The sequence below is a fragment of the Phyllosticta citriasiana genome (assembly GCF_038021145.1).
Source record: "Phyllosticta citriasiana strain CBS 120426 chromosome Unknown IWZ02scaffold_10, whole genome shotgun sequence".
Classification (NCBI taxonomy): domain Eukaryota; kingdom Fungi; phylum Ascomycota; class Dothideomycetes; order Botryosphaeriales; family Phyllostictaceae; genus Phyllosticta; species Phyllosticta citriasiana.
In genome coordinates, this window is record NW_027117287.1 from 148,715 (window position 1) to 171,540 (window position 22,826).

General features: G+C 56.0%; 8 protein-coding genes across 8 annotated transcripts; 5 read left to right on the forward strand and 3 right to left on the reverse strand.

Annotated features, from left to right (window-relative positions):
* Positions 1 to 181: 181 nt before the first annotated feature.
* IWZ02DRAFT_456747 (tRNA synthetases class I (C) catalytic domain-containing protein) lies at positions 182 to 3,008 on the reverse strand. Its single transcript, XM_066767887.1, has one exon. The coding sequence runs from the start codon at positions 2,883 to 2,885 to the stop codon at positions 378 to 380; it is 2,508 nt and encodes an 835-aa protein (XP_066620616.1). The 5' UTR covers positions 2,886 to 3,008; the 3' UTR covers positions 182 to 377.
* On the forward strand, positions 2,999 to 4,860 carry IWZ02DRAFT_456749 (S-adenosyl-L-methionine-dependent methyltransferase). Its single transcript, XM_066767888.1, has 2 exons — positions 2,999 to 3,356; positions 3,410 to 4,860. Exons 1-2 carry the CDS (start codon positions 3,067 to 3,069, stop codon positions 4,632 to 4,634), a joined length of 1,515 nt encoding a protein of 504 aa, XP_066620617.1. The 5' UTR covers positions 2,999 to 3,066; the 3' UTR covers positions 4,635 to 4,860.
* Position 4,861: 1 nt separating this feature from the next.
* On the reverse strand, positions 4,862 to 6,978 carry IWZ02DRAFT_456750 (uncharacterized protein). Its single transcript, XM_066767889.1, has one exon. The coding sequence runs from the start codon at positions 6,901 to 6,903 to the stop codon at positions 5,320 to 5,322; it is 1,584 nt and encodes a 527-aa protein (XP_066620618.1). The 5' UTR covers positions 6,904 to 6,978; the 3' UTR covers positions 4,862 to 5,319.
* A 356-nt stretch (positions 6,979 to 7,334) lies between these two features.
* On the forward strand, positions 7,335 to 8,318 carry IWZ02DRAFT_381688 (ribonuclease H-like domain-containing protein; the record flags this gene model as incomplete). The annotated part of the gene is made up of 1 exon (XM_066765179.1): positions 7,335 to 8,318. A coding segment is annotated over one exon (984 nt), but the record flags the coding sequence as incomplete, so codon positions are not given.
* A 3,092-nt stretch (positions 8,319 to 11,410) lies between these two features.
* IWZ02DRAFT_492255 (pectate lyase superfamily protein-domain-containing protein) lies at positions 11,411 to 13,819 on the forward strand (the record flags this gene model as incomplete). The annotated part of the gene is made up of 3 exons (XM_066769832.1): positions 11,411 to 12,119; positions 12,167 to 12,945; positions 13,016 to 13,819. 3 exons carry the CDS (start codon positions 11,411 to 11,413, stop codon positions 13,817 to 13,819), a joined length of 2,292 nt encoding a protein of 763 aa, XP_066620620.1.
* Positions 13,820 to 15,176: 1,357 nt separating this feature from the next.
* Positions 15,177 to 17,571, reverse strand: IWZ02DRAFT_456754 (RNA polymerase III transcription factor IIIC subunit-domain-containing protein). Its single transcript, XM_066767890.1, has 3 exons — positions 17,267 to 17,571; positions 16,098 to 17,216; positions 15,177 to 16,049 (listed from the first exon to the last, which is right to left on the reverse strand). The coding sequence occupies exons 1-3, from the start codon at positions 17,483 to 17,485 to the stop codon at positions 15,483 to 15,485; spliced, it is 1,905 nt and encodes a 634-aa protein (XP_066620621.1). The 5' UTR covers positions 17,486 to 17,571; the 3' UTR covers positions 15,177 to 15,482.
* Positions 17,572 to 17,860: 289 nt separating this feature from the next.
* IWZ02DRAFT_505536 (phosphatase 2A regulatory B subunit-domain-containing protein) lies at positions 17,861 to 20,613 on the forward strand (the record flags this gene model as incomplete). Its single annotated transcript, XM_066770385.1, has 7 exons — positions 17,861 to 18,230; positions 18,301 to 18,699; positions 18,794 to 19,402; positions 19,463 to 19,816; positions 19,867 to 20,037; positions 20,084 to 20,211; positions 20,259 to 20,613. Exons 1-7 carry the CDS (start codon positions 18,207 to 18,209, stop codon positions 20,611 to 20,613), a joined length of 2,040 nt encoding a protein of 679 aa, XP_066620622.1. The 5' UTR covers positions 17,861 to 18,206.
* Positions 20,614 to 21,287: 674 nt separating this feature from the next.
* Positions 21,288 to 21,741, forward strand: IWZ02DRAFT_456759 (uncharacterized protein). Its single transcript, XM_066767891.1, has one exon. It carries the CDS (start codon positions 21,306 to 21,308, stop codon positions 21,684 to 21,686), a length of 381 nt encoding a protein of 126 aa, XP_066620623.1. The 5' UTR covers positions 21,288 to 21,305; the 3' UTR covers positions 21,687 to 21,741.
* The last annotated feature ends 1,085 nt before the right edge of the window (positions 21,742 to 22,826 follow it).

Sequence of the window (22,826 nt, forward strand, 5' to 3'; positions counted from 1 at the left end):
CAATCGAGAGCGCCGGAATTAGAATCGACGGCCGGATGGGATGCCAGCCAGGCTGCTGGAACACAAGCCTCGCAACTGTTGCTGAGTTCATCGGTCTGAAGGGAGCAACTGGCCTCGGGAGTGAGATGACTCCTGAGGGTGAGAGGGGGGAGAGTGCGAGGCACGCGGCAAGGTGGAGTAGCTCAAATGCTTAATCCGTGTTCTACTTCTCAGCAGAAGATGTGCCTCAAAGACACAGTTCGCAGAGCGTACCAAGTTATAAAAAAAAAAAAAAAAAAAACCGCTGCCTCAGACGCTTTCAATGTCCACTTTTTTTTGTGTTGCCAACATTCATCTATCAGGTATCGCCAGCTTTCGCCTCAAATACACGCCTCTTTCTATTGCCCAGCCTTCCACTCCTCATGCAACTTCTTCTGCCTCTCCCACTCCTTCCGCAACTTCTTAACGCGACTCTTGGGCAACTCCTCGCCCTTTGCGTCTCTAAGCGGCAAGCCCTCATCATCCCACGCACTATACTCGGCCGTCCTAAACATGTCGAGATGGCTCAGCTTCGCCTTCTCCGCGAGCTCCCTCTTGCGCTGCGCCTCTTCCTGCTCGCGCTTGGCCTTCGCCGCCGCCTTCGCGGCAACCTGGGCGTCCTTTTGCGCGCGCGCCGCGATCAAGTCTGCCGATAGCGGCCGCACGAGCGCTGCCAGCCCCTGCGCGTCGCGGTCTTCGAGGTAGATGCCCAGGTTCCATAGCACTCCGTCGCGCAGCTTGTCGCAGAGCGCGAGGAAAGAGGAGGCGGGAGCATCGGCGGCCGCTAGCGCAGCGACGTCGGCGCGGAACTGCGTCAGGGCTTCGGCGTACGGCAGCGCGTCGGCGGGCAGCGTAGTGACGGCGGCAGGCTGGGCGGCGAGGAGCTGCTCAATGGCGTCGCGCGAGGGTTTGCCCGCTTTGGCGGCGTCGCGGACGGCGTCGCGCAGAGCGGCGGCTGGGTAGACAAAGGGCGCTGCTGCGGCCGGAATATCGATTCCAGACCAGCCGATGCGCTGAGGGTTGCTGAGGTCGCCTTCGCTGTCCAGCCCGAAGATGGTCACCATCTTGGTCACCCAGATGCCGATGCTGAGCACTGTCGCGTCTGAGAGCGACGCCCGCGTCGCCGCGCTGTTGTAGTCCGTTACCAGGCGCGAGATGACTTGCATGGCGGTCGGCGTGTCGAATGAGTCGCAGAGAGCCTTGTCGACGTCGGCTTGCGCGGTAGCAAAGGCTGATGCCAGGGCCGAGTCTTCCTCTGCTGATGCCGCATTCTCCGGACTGGGGTTGCGCTCCAGGTCCTTGACTTTTAGGAAAAAATTGTTGACCTTGTCTTCCCAGCCGGCGCCCGTCGTGACGAGGCCTTCTGTGATTTCGACAGGGTCCTTCCAGCCGCCCAGGAGGAAAACGATACGCAGACCACGCGGTGTCCAGTCGCCGCGCCCCAGCGCTTCGCGGATGGTGGTAAAGTTTTTGAGCGACTTGGACATTTTTGAACCAGCAATTGACAAGTGACCCATGTGAAGAAAGTAGTTGACCCATTGGTGAGTCTGTTGCTCGTGCCTGCATTCTGACCAAAACGCCTCGCTCTGTGCCAGCTCGTTGTCGTGGTGGGGGAAAGCAAGATCCACGCCGCCAGAGTGAATATCCATCTTTTGGCCCAAGACGTCAGATGCCATGGCCGAGCATTCAATGTGCCAGCCGGGCCTGCCATGTCCCCAAGGACTCGGCCACGCCGGCTCTCCTGGCTTCGAAGACTTCCACAGGGCAAAGTCGGCATCTGAACGCTTCTTTGTGCTCTTGTTGGTCAGGGCTCCCTCACCGTCTGCGAGGAGGTCCTTGTCGTTTCTGTTCCAGGGTTCCAATCTCGCATAATTGTTGCCGTCCTTTTCGAACGCCTGAATGTCAAAGTACACGGATCCGTCCGCTGTGACGTACCCATAGCCATTCTTGACGACCTTTTCCACAAACGACACGATCTGGTGTCCATACTCCGTCACCCTGGTCACCACATCCGGGTCCACGCAGTTGAGAGCGCGCACGTCCTCCATGAAGCGCTTCTCAAACTTTTGGGTCAGCTTGGTAAAGATGCTGTGGTCCTCGGCGTTGATGGTGGCGCCGTAGAGAGAGTCGAGATGCGGCAGAAGGACATCCTCGGTCTTGGTGTAGAAATCTGCGACTCCAATGGTCTTTGCGTCTGCAAGAATCAGAGCTTCCGCTGCCGACGACGCAGTCTTGAGGTGCATTTTAATCTTGGCCTCCTTGTCGCCTGGCTGCCCGTCGCCCTCGACAGCCTTGCCCTCCAAGACATGACCGTACGCTTTTTTCGACTGCTCCGCAAACTCGGCCGGCTTCAACCCCATGGAAAGCAATGGCAGATTCTTGCGAATGTAGCCCTCGAACGCCTCGCGTGCCGCCTCTTGGACCTCGGAGTTGAGTTCCGGGTGCTCGCTCGTGTATTGGGACAGCAAGTGCTGCTGCCTACCCCTCAGGATGATCTTGTCGTCGACATCGGTAATGTTCATGACAAAGCGCACTTCGTACTTGAAGTAGTCGCGCATTATGCGGCGAATGATGTCGGTGCTAACATAGTTGCGCGCATGTCCCAAGTGGGCGTCGTCGTAAACGGTCGGTCCGCAGGCGTACCACGACACTTTCTTGCCGTCTATGGGCACGAAGGGGACCTTGGAGCGGGTCAACGAGTTGTAGACGTGCAGCGGCGGGAGGTCGAGGTCGGGGCGAGACGGCGGGGCCTGCCACGGCGGTTGGGTGCGGGCGGCCATGGCAAATGGTCGATGTAGAGGTCGTAATGCTGTGTGGAATCGAGCGGAGAGGACAAGTTGGCGAAAGAGGGCGGCCACGGTGGACATCTATGGGGGCGTCGTTTTCATTGTTTGAGTCAACCTGAGCCAACGCGAGAGTTGCTGCGTGAAAGCAGCGCCGCGGAACCCTGTCGCCCATCACTTTCGCTTTCGCGGGGCATCTTGGTTGGGAACTTGAACTTTTTCCGCCGACACGACGACGACAACCTAACAACACAACTCGGTCGCCATGGCTGCTGTTTCGCCTTTTCTTGATCCTGGCGCCTCGACTTCAGAAGGCCAGCTCGCTCTCATTCATCTCAAGCGCGACCTTCTCACTCCCGTCATTCTCGAGACGTCAACCACCACCGACACCAACCGCGTGATAAATACTCGCTTTGGCTCGTTTCCGCACAGCAACCTCGTCGACATACCATGGGGAACACAAGTTCGCGCTGCAGTACTTGATCACCGAGGAAGAGGCAAAAAGAGCGCCAAGAAGAGGAAGCGCGAAGACGACGGAGGTGAAGACGGCGCGCAGTGAGTTCAAAATTTACCCATTGATCTCTGATTTCATTCTGATTGCGTCGCAGACCCGACTCTGGCGCCGCAACCAGCGGTTTCGCCCACATCGTTCCGCCGACTCCAGAAACCTGGACCACGTCTCTTCCTCACCGCACGCAGGTCGTCTACACGCCCGACTACAGCTACGTCCTCCAAAGACTGCGCGTACGGCCCGGCGACACATTGATCGAAGCCGGTGCCGGCAGCGGATCCTTCACGCACGCTGCAGTACGTGCCGTCTTCAACGGGTACCCAGCCGCAGAAAACGGAACCTCAAACGGCACCACCGACAGCAAGAAGCGCAAAAAGCGCCAGGGCCACGTCTACAGCTTCGAATTCCACGAGCAGCGCGCCGAGAAGCTGCGCGAAGAGTTGAAAGAGCACAGGATAGACCCACTGGTCACTGTGACCCACGCCGACGTCTACGAAGACGGCTTCAACAAAACGCTCGACGGCGCCGTGCCGCAAGCCGACGCCGTCTTCCTCGACCTGCCGGCACCCTGGATGGCCGTGAAGCACCTTTCCCGCACGCAACCCGCAGCGACCAAGGCGTCGTCGACGACGACGACGATAACGGGCGAGAACACTCCGCAGGCCGCCGCCGCGGCAGCAGAGGAGGACAACAACAACAGCAGCAGCAGCAGCAACGACGACTCAACAACATGGCGCTCGCCACTCAACCCGCGCAAGACGATCCGGCTGTGCACGTTTTCGCCGTGCATCGAGCAGGTGCAGCGCACGACAACCGAGCTGCGACGGCTGGGCTGGACGAACATCGAAATGGTCGAGGTGCTGCAGCGGCGCATCGACGTGCGGCGCGAGCGCATCGGGCTGCAAGAGGAAGGGCTGCGCGGCACCATCCCCTTGCCGGCCACCGTCGACGAGGCGCTGGGCCGCCTGCGCGAAGTCGAGGGTCGCCTGAAGCTGTTCCACGAGAGCACGGCGGCGGCGGCGGCGGCGGCGGCTGCGAATGCTGCGAATGGCGGTGCTGCTACTGCTGCGGGCGAAGACGGCGCTGTTGAGAAGGGCTGGGGTAAGGAGAGTAAGGGGCAGCGGTTGCTCAAGATTAAGGAGGCCGAGAAGGAGCGCAAGACGTATCGTGAGGGCCGCCTCGTGCATCGCACCGAGCCGGACATCAAGACGCACACCAGTTATCTCTGCTTTGCGCTGTTGCCGCGCGAGTGGAGCGAGGCGGATGAGGAGAAGGCGCGCAGGAAGTGGGAGGGTGCTGGTGAGAAGGCGGCGGCGGCATAGTGAAGGAGATGGATGGGTATGTGTGATTGCATGGTGGCGTTGATTGAGATTGGTTTCGATAAGACGAGGAAAGGGTTCCGAAACTTTTGGAACTTTTTACCGGAACCAATTACCTGTTCCACCACTTGGCGTGCGAATGATGATTTGTAGCATTCGCGTGCACCGACAGCAGTAGTACGATCAGTGTCGATGTCAGCAACAACGGCAATCACCCATCGATATCAAACTGAGATGGCATTTAATATAACATTCGTTTTCTACTTCTCCACTAGGTAGCCAAACGAACCATCAGAATCAGAACGCAAGTCCTCCCAAAAAGAAAAACGAATGCATGGTCATTTCTCATGCGAAAGGATTCAACAGATAGACTGAACAGACCGGCCCCCATAGGGAGACGAGTCCGTCAGACCAAAGATCAACTCAGGAGCGAGCATTTCATGAAAGGGGAGATGAGGGGAGAGGCAGGAAGAAGATGGAGGATAGAGTTTGACAAAGGATAAAAAGAAAATAGAGCCTACCGTACATTACAGGCGAGCCGACAGAAAAAGCACTACTGACACCCAAGGCGACCAAATGGAATGGAAGAAAACACCTGTGAATGAAGCCGAGCTGAGATGAGATGAAGTGCCCTGGTACATCACGAAAACGCCTTGCCACGCCTGCACCTACCGTCTGCGCACCACGTCTACTTTGACCAAAACCAACCACCGCGGCTTTGGCTCTCGGCAGTTGCAGCAGGTTCAGACGCCGCCGAGGCAGCATCTCCCCTCGTCGTATTCACCGTCTCGGAGCTCTCTTCTCGGCCGTCGGCGAAGCGCTTGCGGAAAACGACTTTGGTCGTGACCGTGCCGTCGGGCAGGACGGTGCGCTCGGTTGAGGTGACGGTAGAGAGAATGGGCGAGGCTTCGACGACTTCTGCGCTTGGTTTTTTGGGCTTCTCTGTTGCTTGCGTCTGTTGCTGGGATTGTGTTTGTGCTTGCTTGACGGGCTTCGACGGAGGCGAGGACAAGTCGCTGCCGCCAAGCAACTGCTCGTACGCATCGAGCTCCGTCTTGGGCTCTGCGCTTGAGGTGCCCAGGAAGTGTTCATACGCTTGGTCGTGCTCGTGGCTGGTCTTCTGCACCGCAGCCTCGTCGTTCGCCGCTTCAGGCGGAGGCAGGGACTTGGCCGCCTGCAAGGACTTGAGGCCGCGCTTCGCGACGTACCACTCGCCACCCTCGTTCACATTGCTCCAGAATTCTTCCAATTTCGGGTGTGGGCTGTTCATGAGCGCCTTGATTCGCGCGAGTTGTGGGAACATGTCGCGGTCCCAGGCCCAGGGCTCTTCGATGGCCAGGCCCTGCTCAACGCGCAGCAAGTCTTCAAAGGCGTCGACATATTTGGGGCCCTGAATGTTTGCGGCCTTGTTCTGCTCTTCCAGAATTAGAGGAGAATAGGGGTGTGAGAGGAACCAGCGCATCCGGCAGTCGGCGAGGCGGTGCGGTCCGAAGAGGCGCCCGTTGAAGTGCAAAAAGGGCGGGAAACCGCGGAAGCCGAGAGCTGCGGCAATGGCTTGATCCTCCGAGTCGCGGGAATGACAGGGTCCATGGTGGCGTCCCCAAAGTGCTCCCCGTGGACCCTTGGGTTCTTGCTCTGCAGGTGCGGCGTCCTTGGAGATTTCGACTTCCTTCACGGGATTGGACTTGGGTTGGCTAGGCCATACCCAGTCGAGGACTGAGCCGCTTTTCGGTTCATTCTGGGCGCCTTTGCTTTCTTCTGGCCCAAAAAAGGATTTGAATATGTTGGATAGCTCTCGCATTTCCTTTTCGGCATTGCGCCGCGCCTCTTCCACAGCCTGTCTTTGTGTCGCGTCGAGGTCGTTTGTCTCATCTGTCTTGGTACTGTCTTTCGGTGGCCAGGACCACAACTTGCTCCAGTAGTAAGTCTTGCTTCCATCTTCGTTCTCCACGACCTTGGGCTTGACCTCGCGAGTATCCGGGGCCCAGATCTTAAGCCATGGCGGTTGGTCTTGGGGCGAGTTACTGGCGGCATCTTGTTTTCCGTCTTGAGTTTTTCCTTCGGTTATCCAAGCCTTCCATTGCCGGACGCGTTCATCGTTCCAGTGCTGTGGATTCCAGGACGCGGGAAGGCCGAACGTGTTAAGGATCGAGGAGACTTGCTCGTCGGCATAGCGGCGGAAAGCTATGAATGGATTGTCCTCTTCAGGACGTTGCGGCTTGTCCTTCTGGTTTTGCGGAGTTTCGCTGGGGGGTTTTCGGTCGTCGGGCATGATTTCGTAGGTGGTTGAAGAGAATTGATGGGATGGAAGAGAAGAGAAGAGAAGAGCAAGGCAACGATGGTCAAGTGAGATCAATGGCGGGTGGGGCTCATCCGCACCTCATGGAAGCTCGGGCTCGGGCTCGGCCAAAGTCGGGCACGGCTCATGCGGCGACCCATGCACTGCACTGGGCGCTTCTGCCGCGTCGCGTCTTCCGTTCCTTCACGTCGTCAACGCCCACCGCTGGATCAGGTCCCATCTTCTGCCTGAGCATGAGCCGACCCAATCGCCGCTCTCTCTCTTTTGTGGTTGGAATCCGTTTTTGTTCACGCCTCTCACGCCTGTCAATCCTCCCATACCCTCGGGTTTCCAAGGCCGACACGACAAGAACCTCATCGTATGCGGGTGCCTACGTCGAGCGCAGCAAGACGCCACACGATGCCATGAAGCCTGTTCAGCATGGATCATTCGAATCGATCAAAAGCGCCACAGCCAAATCACCAGCATCGGATTCCGCGTCTGACGAGTCCTTCGGGTCCTCAATTTTCGATGGAATAGATGACTTGGGGATCGGGTCACAAAGCGTCGACGCAAATTCCCAAGACCAAGTCCCCTCTACGTCGGTGCTGAAGCCGCTGGCGGATCAAGTCGCCGTAGAAGTTGAGGAGCAGGCCGAAGTCCCCTACAATCTTCGATTTACAATACCCTCGCCGCCGCCTCCAGTGAACGGTGTTCGGAGTGATCCTCCTCTGTTCTGGAGTCACAAGCTCTACCGCGATGCCGAAGGAAAGTCAGTTACGGTCCATTACTGTACCAATTTTGAGGAAGCCGAGACACTGTGCAAATCCTTCCTCAACGAAAAAGTTGTCGGTTTTGACATGGAATGGGAAAGTCAGGCGCAAGCCTCTTCTGGGATCAAAAAGAACATATCCGTGATACAAGTCTGCTCCGAATCCAAGGTGGCTGTCTTCCACGTTGCCCTATTCAGCGGAGGCGACACTACGAAGGAACTCATCCCGCCTTCGCTAATTTCCTTAATCGAGTCTGAGAATATCATCAAAACTGGAGTGGGCATATGGTCAGCCGACGGAAGGAGGATACAGAAATTTTTGAATCTCAATCCTCGCGGCTTCGTTGAATTGAGTCACTTCTTCCACGTCCTTCAGGACATGAAGACGGCTGAAGGCAAATACCCCAAGAAGTTGACCTCGCTGGCCAAACAGGTCCAAGCTTATCTGGGGCTCGCTTTGCCCAAAGGGTCAGTCCGCACTAGCTCATGGTCGAGGAAATTATACCAGATCCAAGTTGATTACGCCGCTGCCGATGCCTACGCTGGTCTCATGCTGTATCATGTTATGAATGAGAAGAGGAAGAAGATGAGACCAAAACCACCGCATCCTCATTTTGCCGAGCTGGGTTTGCCAATTGAGGGTCCCAAGGAGGAAAAGAAGGAGGTTGTAGAAAATGGCTCCGTCAGCGGCGACGAAAACGCCACTGCAATTGAAGCCACGAAAGAAGGCGTCGGACCAGCCCAGGCCGCGGAGAAACTTGTCGAAGACGCTACAGTTCCCGTGTCGGAAGTGAAAAGAGCCCGTCGGCATATTGACGCAATACCCATAAGTGAGGAAGCCAGTGGTGAAAAAGCCAGCAAAATTCTCCTCGACTTTCTCACTGCCTACGAGCCGTGCCTGCAAGGTTGGAAAATTGGTTTTACCGGCCGCTTCATTTGCCTTTCCAGGCTCCAAGCAGCTGAACTGATTGTTCAGTGCGGGGGCGAGGTTTTGTCTCCCAAGAAAATGACAAGTTCGGCAACAACATTGGTCGTCGCTGGAACTACTATGGGTAGCAAATATCAAAACAAGCTGCAGACACTCTATGAGAATCGGATTCCCATCATGGCTGAAACAGACTTTTACAACATGATCCGAAACCGCCACTCGGACAAATATGCTACGACTGAAAAGCCATCTGCACAGCGAAGCGCAGACATGGCGACTTATCTCTCAGAGCTTTTTCAAACCCTCTGCGAAACGACTGGCCGGATACCAGTACCGCTTGGACCGACAATTTCGTCAGTTTGCCGTCAGATGCCGAGAACAGTCATGGAACTGAAGAGAATAGAGGGCGCTTTATTTCTGTACACAATACTCAAGAAGGACGGCCACGACTTGCTTCATATTTTGCACAGAATGAAGCTTTCTTCATCTCGGGGAAATGCGCTTCAGGGCTCTCAGGAAACTTACTTGGATGACTCAAAAGCGCCTGATAATTGAAGGCTGCTCATAGGTCACTCGAGAACTTGGAAGAATGACTGCCACGTACGCAGCTTGGGGCCACTGGACTTTGGCAATAACTCTGAACAGAGAACAGCCAAGCAAACCTCTTTCGATCATGAGATCGAAAACCGACGACACAGAATTGGACTAGCCGACACGGGGTCAAAATCATTTGCCAGCAAAATGCCCTTAGTTCGATCAAACCACTCCATCCTTCTCTTGGGCAGCCGATGGCGTTTTGCGTAAAAGATTTTATCCCCCCCTCCTATACCCTACACGAGAGACGTGTATCTCCCCTCCATTCTTTGTATCGTCCTGTAAAGCTCGTCTTACCTGAACCTCTTAAATCTCGACTACCATTGCGTCTTCGATTCTCAACTGTTTCGCAGAGCCGCATACTTGCCGATTTCACTTTAATTATTTGCTCAATTCAAAGTTGATTGTTGATGGCCGACTCGATGCAAATGTTAGCTTTACAGGTTTCCTCCATTTGTGCATCTGTCAAATGGTGGCTAGCTGTGACGGCAAAATACTCGACTCCGGACTGCCGACACATGTGGTGGGGGAGAAGCTAGCCTTTGCTCGTCGTGCAGGGTCATGCGCGTTATTCGCTGTCGGGCTGATGGTGCAGAATTGGATCTGTGCTACGCGGCGTACCGACTGGGATGAGACCGCATCAAAGTGGGACGACTCGGACACGACGAAACCTGGATAGTGGTAAAATTGTCCTCTTCGACTTCAACTCCGAGGCTCTGGGAGAGGTAAGACCGGTACCACAAGTGAAAGACAATTTCATGAACGTCCAAGTCACGCAAGACGCTGATGAATGGACAAGAAGTGGGCTTTGAACATTCAGGTACAACATGAGGTCGGGATAAGCAAGCGGGATTGATCCTAGCGCAACCGGATCAGCGGTCCGGCCCTCGTTCGCCCGGACCTTCCCTCCGATAATCAACATTGGTTTTTAGACCTTGTCTCCTGTGCTTCCTCTCTCGTTCGCCGAAGATGATGCAAGTACAAAGATTGGTGCCTTGGGTTCTAGATGCACCCAAGCCAAAGAACCCCACGACCCAAACCAATCCCAGACCTAGTCATTTACGGCAAAATGTAGCTCAAGCTGACCTCTGCAGTGAACGGCTACGCCGATATGGGCAGGTCCTAATCCCGACCTAAACCCCACTGCGAGCACACAAAACTGCCGGACCAAATTCGTCGTGGGTCGAAACGTGGCGTCAGCACGGGACGATCAACATCACTGAATCAAAGGCCCTCACCCGCAGTCGAGAGCTGTTTCTCAATGGCCCAAGTCTCGGCGGCCTAAACACCGAGTCGTTCGTCTTATTGTGGTATTATGTCCTGACCAACATTCCTTTCGGCTGACGTGGTCGGAGCGCCCGACTTGAGAATGTCCAAGACTTGAGTGCCCCCAAAAATGCGTTTCCCCCACCAGGGGTATTTGAGACAAGCAACTTCCCGGCTCGGCATCTTCCAGGCCTAGTAAGCAGTGCAGACCCAACCGCACCCTTCGCTCGCTATTTCGGTCTTTGATCGTCCAGACCTTTCTACGTAGCTGGTGACGAGTGCTTGTGCCACCCGAAATGTGTTTGGCAATCATTCGGGCCCAGCATTCTTGTTGTTTCCTTTTGGCTCTTGTTTTGCGAGAAACCAAAATCTATTTCTGCAGCACGGCTTCGTCGTCGTCGTCTTCTTCTGCGACCAACAGAAATGAAGTGGTGGAAGTGTCCCACACCAAAGGGTGCAAGGTATTCGAAACCGCCGGTTCCCTGGGCTACGCGAGGTGTGTTCAGCTGACCTAAGCCTCTGGTGCCAACGCCATACCTAGCCGGCACACATACCAATTGGGACTTTCCTGGGTGGTTTCCAAGCCACTTCACTCGGCCAAGGCCGGTGGGGTTTGGGTCGGGGAGAGGGTCGACGTGGGATGGTCGGGTCAAGACGTGGATATATTGCTTCTGCCGCGCCCTTCTTGTCGACAACCCGTCGTTGCACCGCCAAACTTTGGGCTCTGTGCTTGCCCGTGTACTATTACGTCACGATGCGCCTGAGCTTGAGTTTTTTTGTGGGTTCATGGTTGGCGTTTGCCGCGGCCGCGCCTTCACGTGCTTCCTGGCCAAACAATGGACACTCGGCAGGGTCTGAGTTTTTTTCTACTTCAAAGTGAGTTGTTTCTCAAATCTCAAATCACGGCGTGGCTGAGAAATACCAGCGGGCGAGAATACAAGATGCCAGATTTGAGAGAATTCTCGAAGCTATCGCCACGGCAGTCTTCGTCTCCATTTTGGCTTGAGCAAATCACACACAACGGTCTCTCGCCCTTTGTTGCAAACGCGTCGACGTACACTGTATTTCGCAATGTCGTCACAGATTTTGGCGCGGACAACACTGGCACTTGCGACGCTTCTGCTGCCATCAACGCTGCCATCCAAGCCGGTTCTGTTGGCGGCCGGCTTAGGTCATCCGTCGCGTACGGTTCCACCGGACAGCCAGCAGTAGTCTACTTGCCAGCGGGAACCTATCTCCTCAGCGGGCCCATTCAACTGTACATTGGCACTGTCTTCATTGGCAGTGCGCTCAGCCCACCGACGCTCTTGGTGTCGCCCAACTTTAGCGGTTCGCATGTAGTCTACGCCAAAGACCCAAACTATGTTGGCACCACCAACTTTTACGTGGCTATAAAAAACATGATTATCAATAGCATGGCCGTGAACCCTTCGTCGCAACTAACGTTGCTTGATTGGACCGTCAGTCAGGCGACGCAGCTCACAAATGTGCGCTTCGAGATGCCGTTGAACTCAGCGGGCCACACGGGCTTGAAAATTGGAGAATGGCCGGGCGCGGCGGGTTATAACTCGCAACTCATTGTCAATGACATTTACTTCCATGGAGGCGCGGTTGGAATGAATGTCACAGGTCAACAGTGGCTCTTCAAAGGTCTGTCCATGTCGCCCCAAGAAAGACGGCACTGACACAGCAAACAGGCATAACCTTCGAAGGCTGCAACCAAGCGATGATAGTCGGAGGTTTCGACGTGGTCGTGACACACAGCACCTTCACCTACTGTGGGACCTGCATCGACGCGTCGGGCGTATCCGGCTCGCTCGTTGTCATCGACTCGGTCTCCGTCAACAGCGGCAACCTCGTCTACTCGACCAACTACTACACGCCCAACGGGCTGGTGCTCGAAAACGTTGTCAACGGCGGTGCTGGCGCCACGGTGCTGCTGGGCAACCAAAACCTGCTCAACGGAAACGTGCCCGACACGTGGTTCAAGGGCAACCATTACGCGCCAGGCGACAGCAAACACCACTTCACGCCGGGCGGCGTGTCTTACTCGACGCCGCGCATGCCGGCGCTGCTGCACGATGGGCGGTATCTGGCGCTGATGCCGCCATCTTACGCGCAGTACTCGGCCGACTACTTCATCAACATCAAGAGCGTCGCTGCGGCCCCTGTTTACGGTGACGGCGTCCATGACGACACGGCCAGCATCAATGCCATTCTGGCTGCGTATGCGGGCTCCAGAATCATCTATTGGCCCGCTGGCACGTATATCGTGACGGGCACGATTCTCGTCCCAGCCGGGTCGCGCATCGTGGGCGATGCGTTTGGCACGGCGATCAGCGCGTACGGCGCCGCGTTCATGGACGCCGATAACCCGGTTCCGATGGTGCAAATAGGGCGGCCGGGTGACGTGGGATTGGCTGAGATGAGCGACATGCTATTGACCGTTGCTGCTGTGTTGCCGGGGTGTAAACTTGTAAGTGACGTTCTTGACTTGCCCTTAACCCCTTTCTCCTGATCCCCAGCAATTGCCAACACCACAACAGCTCGAAATCAACCTCTCCGCCGTGACTCCCGGCGCCGTTGCCCTCTTCAACACGCACTTCCGCATCGGCGGCGCCCTCGGCTCCGCCGTCCGCACCAGCTGCGGCGGCACGCCGTCGGCCTGCAAAGCCGCCTGGGGCCTCCTCCACATCACAGCGTCCGGATCAGCCTACATCGAAAACATGTGGGGCTGGACCGCCGACCACGACCTAGACTCGCAGCTCAACCCGCGCAACATAGGATACAACCAGACCATCGCGGTCGGACGCGGCGCGCTGATCGAAGGCACGGGCGGCACCTGGCTCGTCGGGACGGGCTTCGAGCACAACACCCTGTACCAATACACCTTCAGCGGCGCGCGCAACGTGTACGCCGCGCTGCTGCAGACCGAGACGCCGTACTGGCAGGGCAGTCCCTCTCCTTCCAGCGCCATCGCGCCCGCACCCTGGAGCACCGACCTCATCCCCTCCGACCCGACGTTCGGCGATTGTGCGCCCGGCGACCCGCGCTGCGGTATGGCGTGGATGCTGCGCGCCAACGGCACGGCGTCGGACCTCTTCCTCTACGGCGCCTGTCTGTGGCTGTTCTACAACGACAATGGGCCGTGCAAGGCGTCGGACGGGTTTTGCCAGTTGCGCGGGGCCGAGGTGGCGGGCGCGCGGCGCACGTTCTTATATGGGGTTAATACGAAGGGCGTGAGAGACATGGTTGTTGCGGTTAAGGAGGGGGCCGCGGTGACGGCGACGCAGGCGGATAATTGGGGTGGGTGGGGTGGTGTGGTTGCGGCGTTATTGATTAATGCGTAGGGGTTAGTGAGAGGGAAGATTGGGATGTTGTGTGTACATATCTCGGGTCAGGGGTTGTGGAGTTAGGCGTGTGAGGCCGCTTCTTTGTCTGGTTTTTCGTCACAGGCGTCTGCGGTGGATGGCAAGTGCTGAGATACCAAAGCATCAGTGTCTTTTATAAGCTCAGATCTTCTACTGACAAGAATTTAAATGAGGAGCATTCGACCTCGAGCCACCTGACAGCCATGATATGATGCATGCGCCTCTTGCCCCTTCAACCCCACCCATCTCCTAGTCAGAACGAAAGGCGCGAGTGAGTGCAGCTTACCCACATACACAATTAATACTCACCCCTCAATTCATCCCCAGCACTACCAGCTAACAAGATCCTCCACCATCCCGTACTAAAAACGACAACAACTCCACCCTTTCTTTCCCAATCACCGCCAGTCACTCTGCGCGCATGGGCTTGACACTCTCCGCTACCGCTACCAGCAGCCGGTCACTCAATTAGAGACGATAGCAGCTCAAGAGGGAGGGAGAAAAGAAAAGGAGAGATGGTGACGTCGAATTGAAGAAATTGTAACGCTACTGGACGTGCGTAGGAATCGCGGCTTGAATTTTGCTGCTCGTCGACGTTGTTGTTGTTGTTGTTGTTGTTGTTGTTGTTCACGAGATGAGAGAAAGGAGGTAGGTAGGGCATGCATGTTAACTAGGTACCTCCTTAGCCGCAGATAGTTGCGGCAGTCTGCCGTCTGCGGGTGCTGGCTGGTTGATTATTTTGCAATGTGTATGTATGTATAGGTATACTGTCGTATACTTCTTACGTACAGTACAGTACAGTACAGTGTTCACCTTGCTCGCCCTCGCTCCCTTCTTCATATCCCCAAGCAAGATTTTAACGACACGCCTACGCACGCAGCTAAAAGGCGCTTGATTGTGGAGGGCCGCGGCATTTACTTGTTTGACGGCAGAGGTGATGGATTCTTTGACTGCCAGAGAGCCAATGAACTAAGGACGTCCTGTCCTGCCACCACAGCTGTCGCGGCATCTTCCGCAACCACCCACGTATATCAGGACGATTCTGTCTCTTAATTCTCAACAAGCGCACATACGCCTCCAGATGCTCATCCTCATTGTCGAGGTACGTCGTCATGCAGCCCTCGGCACCCGCATGCGGCACCAAAACCGAAAATAAGACCGCGACAAGCACCAAGACCAAGATTCAAGCTTTCGTCTTCGACTCTTTTATTTTTTATTATTTTTTTCTTGTTGTCTGTCCGCGCGCGGGGCCATCTGAGACAGTCAGACACACAGCGCGCGCTCTCTGACGTAGATGGGGGGCGGCTCTTGGCTTGAATGCGAACGCAAAGAGAAAAAAAAAAAAAAAAAAAAAAAAAAGTATAGAGAGTAATGTGAAGAATCTCGTGCGCATGTAGGTTTCGTCGGTTATCCCCGCAGTAGCAAGGACTTGGTGAGCGGAGCAAAGTCGCCGGCAGACGCGCTCCTGTCTGTCAGCGCGCGCTTGAGCTCGCGGGCATCGCTTGTCATGCTTAGCGTCGTCGTGTGAAGCTTCTTAGAAGTCACGATTGGGATGTTGTTGTTGTTGTTGTTGTTGTTGTTGTTGTTGTTGTTGTTGTAGAGATACAATGCCTCCTTGAACCGCCGTCAAGTTTTCTTGTCATCACTCTTCATCGCCGTCCTGTTCTCCATCTGCAGCCATCTGGTCTTCATCGCTATAGTCGGGTCCCATGAGGTCGTCGACGTCGTCCTCGGCGTCCGAGTCACCATCGTCGTCGGCAGAGGCGCCAGACGCATCGCTGGCGTCTTCGTCGCTGCCATCTGCCGCCGCCTTTGCTCGGCCAGCAGTAGACTCTCCAGACGATTTCTTCTGCGAATCTGCCCCAGACTCCTCTCTCGGGATCACGTCGTCCTGCATGTCCTCGTCATCATCGGCCCCGTCTGCTTGTGGCAGGGCGGCAATGTCGTCTGGTTCCAGCTTGCTGACTTTGGCCTTGGCGAGATTGCGAATGTCGCCCGCCAACTTGGTCTCGTACTCTGAAGTGGCTCTGCGGCGGCCAACGGATATGTCGGCCAAGTTTTCCGCCGTGATGGCGTCGGGGAACAGCTCGATGCGCGTGTAGTCTTCGTCTCGCGGCACGTTGCCTTTGATGATGACGCCAATCTTTTCGCGCATCAGGACCTTGATCTTGGCCCACGTGCCATTCAGGAACCACCCGTCGGACTTGATCTGCGGGGCCGTCAGTTTTTCATCTCTATGACACGGCGATAGACTTACGTTGCATGTTTTCCGCAGCTTGTTCGTGTCCAGAATGCGGCGCAGCTGAGGGTCGGTAATGTCGCACACGTGCCATACTTTGCCATCCGGGACCAGTTTCTTGCCGTCAAACACATGAGTGAGCTTCTTAGACCCCTTTTGACGGCCCTCGCGACGGAATACGACCCTCGAGTCCATCCACTTGTTTGGATCCTCGCTCGACTCTTTGCCCTGGGTGACGGGAATCTTGAACATGACGGTCTGGTAGACTCTGTACTTTGGATCGGTTCGCGGATCAACACCGAATCGAATCAGAGTGTCGCGCCAAGGACCCGAGTTGAACGAATAACCGACGTAGCCATAAGAGCTGCGGATCGAGTCATCTGTGGGCGCTTGAATGTTATTGTGCAGGTAGCGCTTGGTCATGATGGGCCTCTGCTCCAACAGCGCTCGTATGTTGGCAATGGTTTCGCGGATATGGGGCTCCAGCGTCTCCTCGGGTGGCAGGGGGACTGGAGACTCGTGAGGCACCTTCTTGGCATCGATGGAGATTGTGTGCAGGATGAACTTGCGGCCGGCGGTGGGATTGTAGGTAATCTCACGGCCCTTGTCGTCTTGGATGTGCTTGACTGCCGGGTTCTGGCGGTACGAGTAGTTGTAGGGAACGTCGATGCCGGTGAATTGCGGCGAGGGGCCCACGCCTTGGTCGGGCTGATGATTGTCTCTATGGTCGTCCAACTTGAAGTGCTTGAGTTTGGAGTACTGATAGGGCAGGATGGTGTCGCGCAGCGTCTGGGCTAGCGGCAGCTGCGAAGTAGCGTATTGAAAGTCGGGCAAGCTGCGGAAGCGGTGAGTCTCGTGGTTTATGCCTACAGCTTGCACGGAGTAGTTGTCAGGGTTGTCGCGCAGGCTCTGCAGCAGCAAGAGAGGATCAGTGTGGGCGGCGTCATGTAGGCGCGGATCGTCAATCCACGGGTCGTCGGAGCCTCTCTTGCGCTTGCGACCCGTACGCTTGGGCACAGTCACTTTGATCAGAATGTTGCGCGTCTTTACGAAATTGGACATGACAGGCTTTGCCATGACATCGCCCGGACGCAGCGAGGCGCCAATGGTTTTCTGCCTGTTTCTGGTCTGCAGGAACTGGGTCGTGTCAGCATGGGCCAAAAAAGAGGCTGCGCACAGCTACTCACCTTGTCGACTACGACACTGCCGCCCAGCGACTTGAGGCCATTGTCAATGTTCTTGACGATGCATGGGTGCTCCAGACTTACGACATGGTCGCGAGGCACGGCGAGGGCGGGCGCAGAGGCGTCGGCAGGACCATGATGGGCGGCAGACGGGGCAGGCTGGAGAGCAGCATCACCGTCGTTGTCGTAGATGCCGTCGAGCAGCTGCTGGTCGTCATCCATAATTTTTTGAGGTCTGCAGCAGTGACAGTGACGTTGGATGAGACGATGCTGCAGCTGCAGTGTAGAGGGAGGGGTGCAGGTGGTTTAGATGCGAGAACCTGGGTGCCCTCTGCGAACATCACCATCCATCTCCTCCACCCACCCCGGCCCACAGCGTCTGTCTGTCTGTCTGTCTGTCTGTCCGTCCGTCCTTCGACTCGGCAACCCGACAACAACCAACAACCAACAACAACAACCATCCCCATCACCACCACCTCTCCATCCTCGATTCGTCTCCAGCTAGCCCCGTTCCTCGACTGAAACCTGTCGACCCAGCGCCCCTCCCTCGGTCTCTCGTCGGCCCTTTGCCGTCACCCTACCATCAGCGCAGCGCAGCCAGCCCGTCCAGGTCGCCTACCTACCTACCTACAACCTACCTACTACCTACCTACTACCTACCTACTACCTACCTACCTACCTTGCCTTGCCTCAACACCCGCGTCGCAGCTCCACCCTCCACCTCCATCCAAGTCTCTCGCCCCATGCCGACCTCGACGTCCTAGCAATTCGGACGATTCAATCCTGCGCCAGTCGCACCTCGTCGCTCCCCCCCCCCCCCTCCCGTCTGCCTGCTGCGTCGGGCCTCGAGTCCTTTGACATTTGCCAGGGCTTTTGCTCCTCCACCCGCTGACATCCTTGGTCCTCGTACGCATCCTGCAGCGCGTGTGCGCAACCTCTCGTCATGAAAGGCTTCCGCCAGAGAGTGGTAAGTCGTCAATTCCCCTCCCTCGAGTCGCTTGCTCCCATTCGTCCCGGCTGACGTCTGCCGCTGCCAGTCCGACAAGCTACGTGCCCACGATTCAAAGTCATCCTCAAAGAAAAAGGACCAGTCCGGCACCGCATCTCCTTCGCACGGCGGCTCCGGCACCCACTCTCCTGCCGGCTCCGCCCACGCAACACCCACCTCGTCGACAACACAGCTGCCAATCGACCCGCGCAGCAAGCCTCTGCCCGGCGCCGGCGGCGACAATGCGGGCTCCGCCAGCCATACTGCTGCTCCTCAGCCCGGTCAGCCTGGCGCCCCCAACTCTCTAGCACCTGGATCGCAGTACATGGGCGGACAGCAGATGGCTCAGGGATCCACCAACAACGGCATGAGCGGCGGTGGCCCTGGCACACCCACCCGCGCTGGCCAGCCTTTGGCGCCGAGTGTTGTCATCAGTCCTAGCGCTCCTGTAAGTACCCCATGTCTTAAACACACTGCGCTTCTAGACTAGCCCACCACCTCCTCTCCCGCAAACATTCAATCGCCTGACTGGACTCATCTAGCACGTCCCTCCCCCTGGAGCTGCCGAGACCATGCCCGGAGACCTCCTGCCCCCCAAGGCCGGCAGCAAATCCTTGCTCTTCGACCGCCTGCAGACGACGCCAAAGGACGTTGCCGAGGGCATCAGGACGCCCAAGCGCCAGCACTCGTCTCGCTTCGACATTTCCGACCAGAGCAAGCGCGAGCTGGAGAAGCTGCCCGGATTCCACGAGGTGGCGCCCAACAAGCGCGAGGAGCTGTTTATGCAAAAGATCGACCAATGCAACATCATCTTCGACTTCAACGATGCTAGCGGCGACATGAAATCCAAGGAGATCAAGCGCCTGGCCCTGCACGAGCTGCTCGACTATGTTGCAAACAACCGACAAGTCATCACCGAGCGCATGTATCCCCGCGTCGTCGAAATGTTTGCCAAGAATCTTTTCCGTCCCATCCCTCCGCCCGTCAATCCCCAAGGCGAAGCTTTTGATCCCGAGGAAGACGAGCCGGTCCTCGAGGTGGCTTGGCCGCACATTCAAGTCGTCTACGAGTTCTTTTTGCGATTCATTGAGAGTCAAGACTTCAACACCAACATTGCCAAGCAATACATTGATCACTCGTTTGTGCTCCAGGCAAGTTTGCGTCGTTGGGTGGGGGGGGGGGGGGGGGGAATCGAAGCTAACAAACGACAGCTCCTCGAACTGTTCGACTCTGAAGACCCACGGGAACGCGACTTCCTCAAGACCACCCTGCACAGAATATACGGGAAATTCCTGAACCTGAGATCCTACATCCGGAGGTCCATCAACAACGTATTCTTCCAATTTATATACGAGACGGAACGGTTCAACGGCATCGCTGAGCTGTTGGAGATTTTGGGGTCCATCATCAACGGATTCGCGCTGCCGTTGAAGGAGGAGCACAAGCTCTTCCTGACGCGCGTCCTCATCCCTCTGCACAAAGTAAAAAGTCTCAGCATGTATCATCCGCAGTTGGCCTATTGCATTGTGCAGTTTTTGGAAAAGGACGCGGCATTGACAGAGGAGGTGAGTGGTGTTTGGCGCGACTGTCACATGCATCACTAACGGCTTGGCAGGTTGTTTTGGGTCTTTTGCGCTACTGGCCCAAGGTCAACAGCACCAAGGAGGTCATGTTCCTGAACGAGGTCGAGGATATTTTCGAGGTCATGGACCCGGCCGAGTTTGCCAAGGTCCAGGAGCCGCTTTTTAATCAGCTGGCCAAGTCTGTTGCCAGTCCTCACTTCCAGGTCTGTTTGAATTTACATCAATCAAATGCGTTGCTAACAATTGCAGGTTGCCGAGAGGGCCCTCTACTTTTGGAACAATGAATACTTTTGCAACCTGGTCAGCGACAATGTCGAAGTCATTTTACCCATCATGTTCGCCCCGCTCTACGAGAATTCCAAGGGCCACTGGAACCGGTAAGTCGTTTTGGACCGGCCAGACGGCATGCGCTAACAGCGGCCAGGACAATCCACGGCATGGTCTACAACGCAATGAAGCTCTTCATGGAGGTCAACCCGCAGCTGTTTGACGAGTGCTCGCGCGAGTACGCAGAAAAGCAGCAGAACGCCAGCAAGGAGCAGCAGTCGAGGCAGCAGCGTTGGGACAAGCTCGCCGAGCTGGCAGCGTCCAAGAAGACGGGGAAGGCGAACGATAAACTTCCCCTTGCCGCGACGGGATCAAAAGGCGCATCTCCAATGCGTGTCGAAGACTCTGACCCATTGAGCCAAGACAGTCAAAGGAGGTTAGAAGCTCTGCGATTGCAGGACGACGCCATGTCGAACCGGGAGCGGAAGCCCAAAGACTACGCGGTACGTTAGTCTGTCTTGATAGTCCAGCACGATGCATTCTTGGGAGCGTTCAATTCTTCATCCAAACCCCGCTTTGTATACACCTTTAGAACAGTTTTTAGAAAAAACATTACGTTTCTCGAGACACCGCGTGTGGAGAAGCGATGTTTTGTCGTCATGGCGGGTTGCCAGCTCTGTGTGATTTTTTCTTTTGTCTTTGGCCAGAGCAGCAAAGGTGCGGGCGGGTGCATGCATACGTCACGGGGTGCGGTGTGGGTGTGGTGTGGACCAACTAACTGCGGCCTTTTCATCGCAGAGGCGCCACCGTCAGTCGACGTCGGCAGACGATAGCCGGAGAACGGGGCAACGGCATCGAAGCGGCGGCAGTCGGCCTGGGTCATCATCTGGGACAAAGGCAGGGTCGACGACAGCTGCTGCTGCCACTACCACCACCACCACCACCACCGCTACTGCCTCGAGTGGAAGTGCATCTCGGCCCAATTCTAGCAGCAGCAGCAGCACGACAAAAAGAGGGGGATGATAATTATTGAATCAAGCCAGTCCAGGCCAGGCCAGGCCAGGCCAGGCCAAGCACGGGTCAAGAATGGGGGAATGAGACGGAGGTTGTTGTATTATTTCCTTGTCGACATTCGGGGTTGCTTTGAGGTCTCGGTAGGGTACTTTTGGGGGGGGGGGGGGGGGGGGGGGGGGGGGTTGCGGTGATGGCAGGGTTTGGTTGGTGTCCAAGGAGTTTTTTTTTTATTTTTATTTTTTTCCTCTTCGTTTTCTTTCCTTCCTTCATCCCAAACATACACTGTTTGGCTACTACGCCGTCGTCGCTCTTCCGTCCTTTGCCACATAAGACACAGGGCGAAGGAGGGTTTGTGGATTCCGTGGATTGCATGGACCGTACAACACTGCCACCACCACCACCACCACCACCACCACTACTACCGACAGATGATATCGCTGGACGGACGGACGGACACGTTAGGTTTTCTGGATGGATTCGATTCGGTTCCTCATGTCGCTTTGGTTGGGTCATGTCATCAATCATGGGACGTCCGGGTGGGCAGGCGGGCAGGCAGGCAGGCAGCGAATGAGGGAACGGGAGGAACAAGCAGGATAGGACATAGGACAGGGGGGGGGGGGGGGGGGGCAATCATCTCTTTTTTCTTTTTTTTTTTTTTCCCCCTCTCTCTTGCTCACATAATGTTGTTGATCGTCCATTAATAGTAGTACTGGTACTCTTGAAGCGTTTTTCCGTCTTTTTGCTGTTTTCTTTCTTGCTCTGTGTTTTTTTTTTTTTTTTTTTTTTTTTTTTTCATCGTTGTTGTCGTTGCTGTCGTTGCTGGCTGTTCTGTTGCGCGGGGTGCAAGTGAAATGATGTTTTTGATAGGGGGGACTTTTTAATAGGGAATAGGGAACGGGGATAGTGAAGGGATGGATGGATGGATGGATGGATGGATGGATGGATGGATGGATGGAGGTCATGTATGGATGGCTGCTGGCCTTGTGTCTACGTATTGGGCCCCAGTGTGTGTCCCTGCTTCTTCCACCTCATCCTCTTCGCACTCGTTGATTGGTTGATTGATTGATTGATTGAATGGTTTGGCACGGCATGGCATTGATGGCATTTACCTACCGCATCTGGTCTGACGTCGTTGTCTCCCGGAGTGCCTCCGAGTAATAGACGTCGAATCCGTCGCTGTTCGACTTTCACTTGTAACTTGGATGGAAGAATCGCAGGAGGAGCTGCGCCTCAATCGACTGCAGGTAGCAAGCAGAGTTTACTGAGTGAGTGAGTGAGTGAGTGAGTGACGCGGCGCTGTGCTACGCTGCGGCGGCGTGGCGGTGTGTGTACGAGGACGAGGACGAGGACGAGGACGGGGACGGGGACGGGAGGTGGTGGTCGAGGTGGATGGAGGATGACGTATGCCGCGATGACATCAAACTGAATGTATCCAATTAGGCGATGTGCCGTACCTAAGCACATACCTAGTTAATTACATGGGCTTACGGGAAAATTAGGTTCCGGCGTTGCGGACGTGGCAGAAGAGAAGAGAAGAGAAGCGATGGCATCCATGGCATTCATATTCATTCCTCTCGCTGCTATTGGGCGGTGAGGGTCTTCTGCCGGGACGGGCGGCATCCATCCATTTTGCTTCCTGGGCGCCAAGGGCTGCCGCTGCAATACATGTATGTATGTATTCTTCTCCTGTGGGTGTGGGTGTAGGTACAGC

Excerpts from the sequence above, each read along its gene's own strand:
- IWZ02DRAFT_456749 (XM_066767888.1), top strand. The coding sequence starts at position 3,067 with ATGGCTGCTGTTTCGCCTTTTCTTGATCCTGGCGCCTCGACTTCAGAA. Across the intron at positions 3,357-3,409 it reads GGAGGTGAAGACGGCGCGCA|ACCCGACTCTGGCGCCGCAA; the intron begins GTGAGTTCAAAA and ends ATTGCGTCGCAG.
- IWZ02DRAFT_456747 (XM_066767887.1), bottom strand. The coding sequence starts at position 2,885 with ATGTCCACCGTGGCCGCCCTCTTTCGCCAACTTGTCCTCTCCGCTCGA.
- IWZ02DRAFT_456750 (XM_066767889.1), bottom strand. The coding sequence starts at position 6,903 with ATGCCCGACGACCGAAAACCCCCCAGCGAAACTCCGCAAAACCAGAAG.
- IWZ02DRAFT_456754 (XM_066767890.1), bottom strand. The coding sequence starts at position 17,485 with ATGGATGACGACCAGCAGCTGCTCGACGGCATCTACGACAACGACGGT. Across the intron at positions 17,217-17,266 it reads GCAGTGTCGTAGTCGACAAG|TTCCTGCAGACCAGAAACAG; the intron begins GTGAGTAGCTGT and ends GACACGACCCAG. Across the intron at positions 16,050-16,097 it reads AGCTGCGGAAAACATGCAAC|ATCAAGTCCGACGGGTGGTT; the intron begins GTAAGTCTATCG and ends ACGGCCCCGCAG.
- IWZ02DRAFT_456759 (XM_066767891.1), top strand. The coding sequence starts at position 21,306 with ATGGCAGGGTTTGGTTGGTGTCCAAGGAGTTTTTTTTTTATTTTTATT.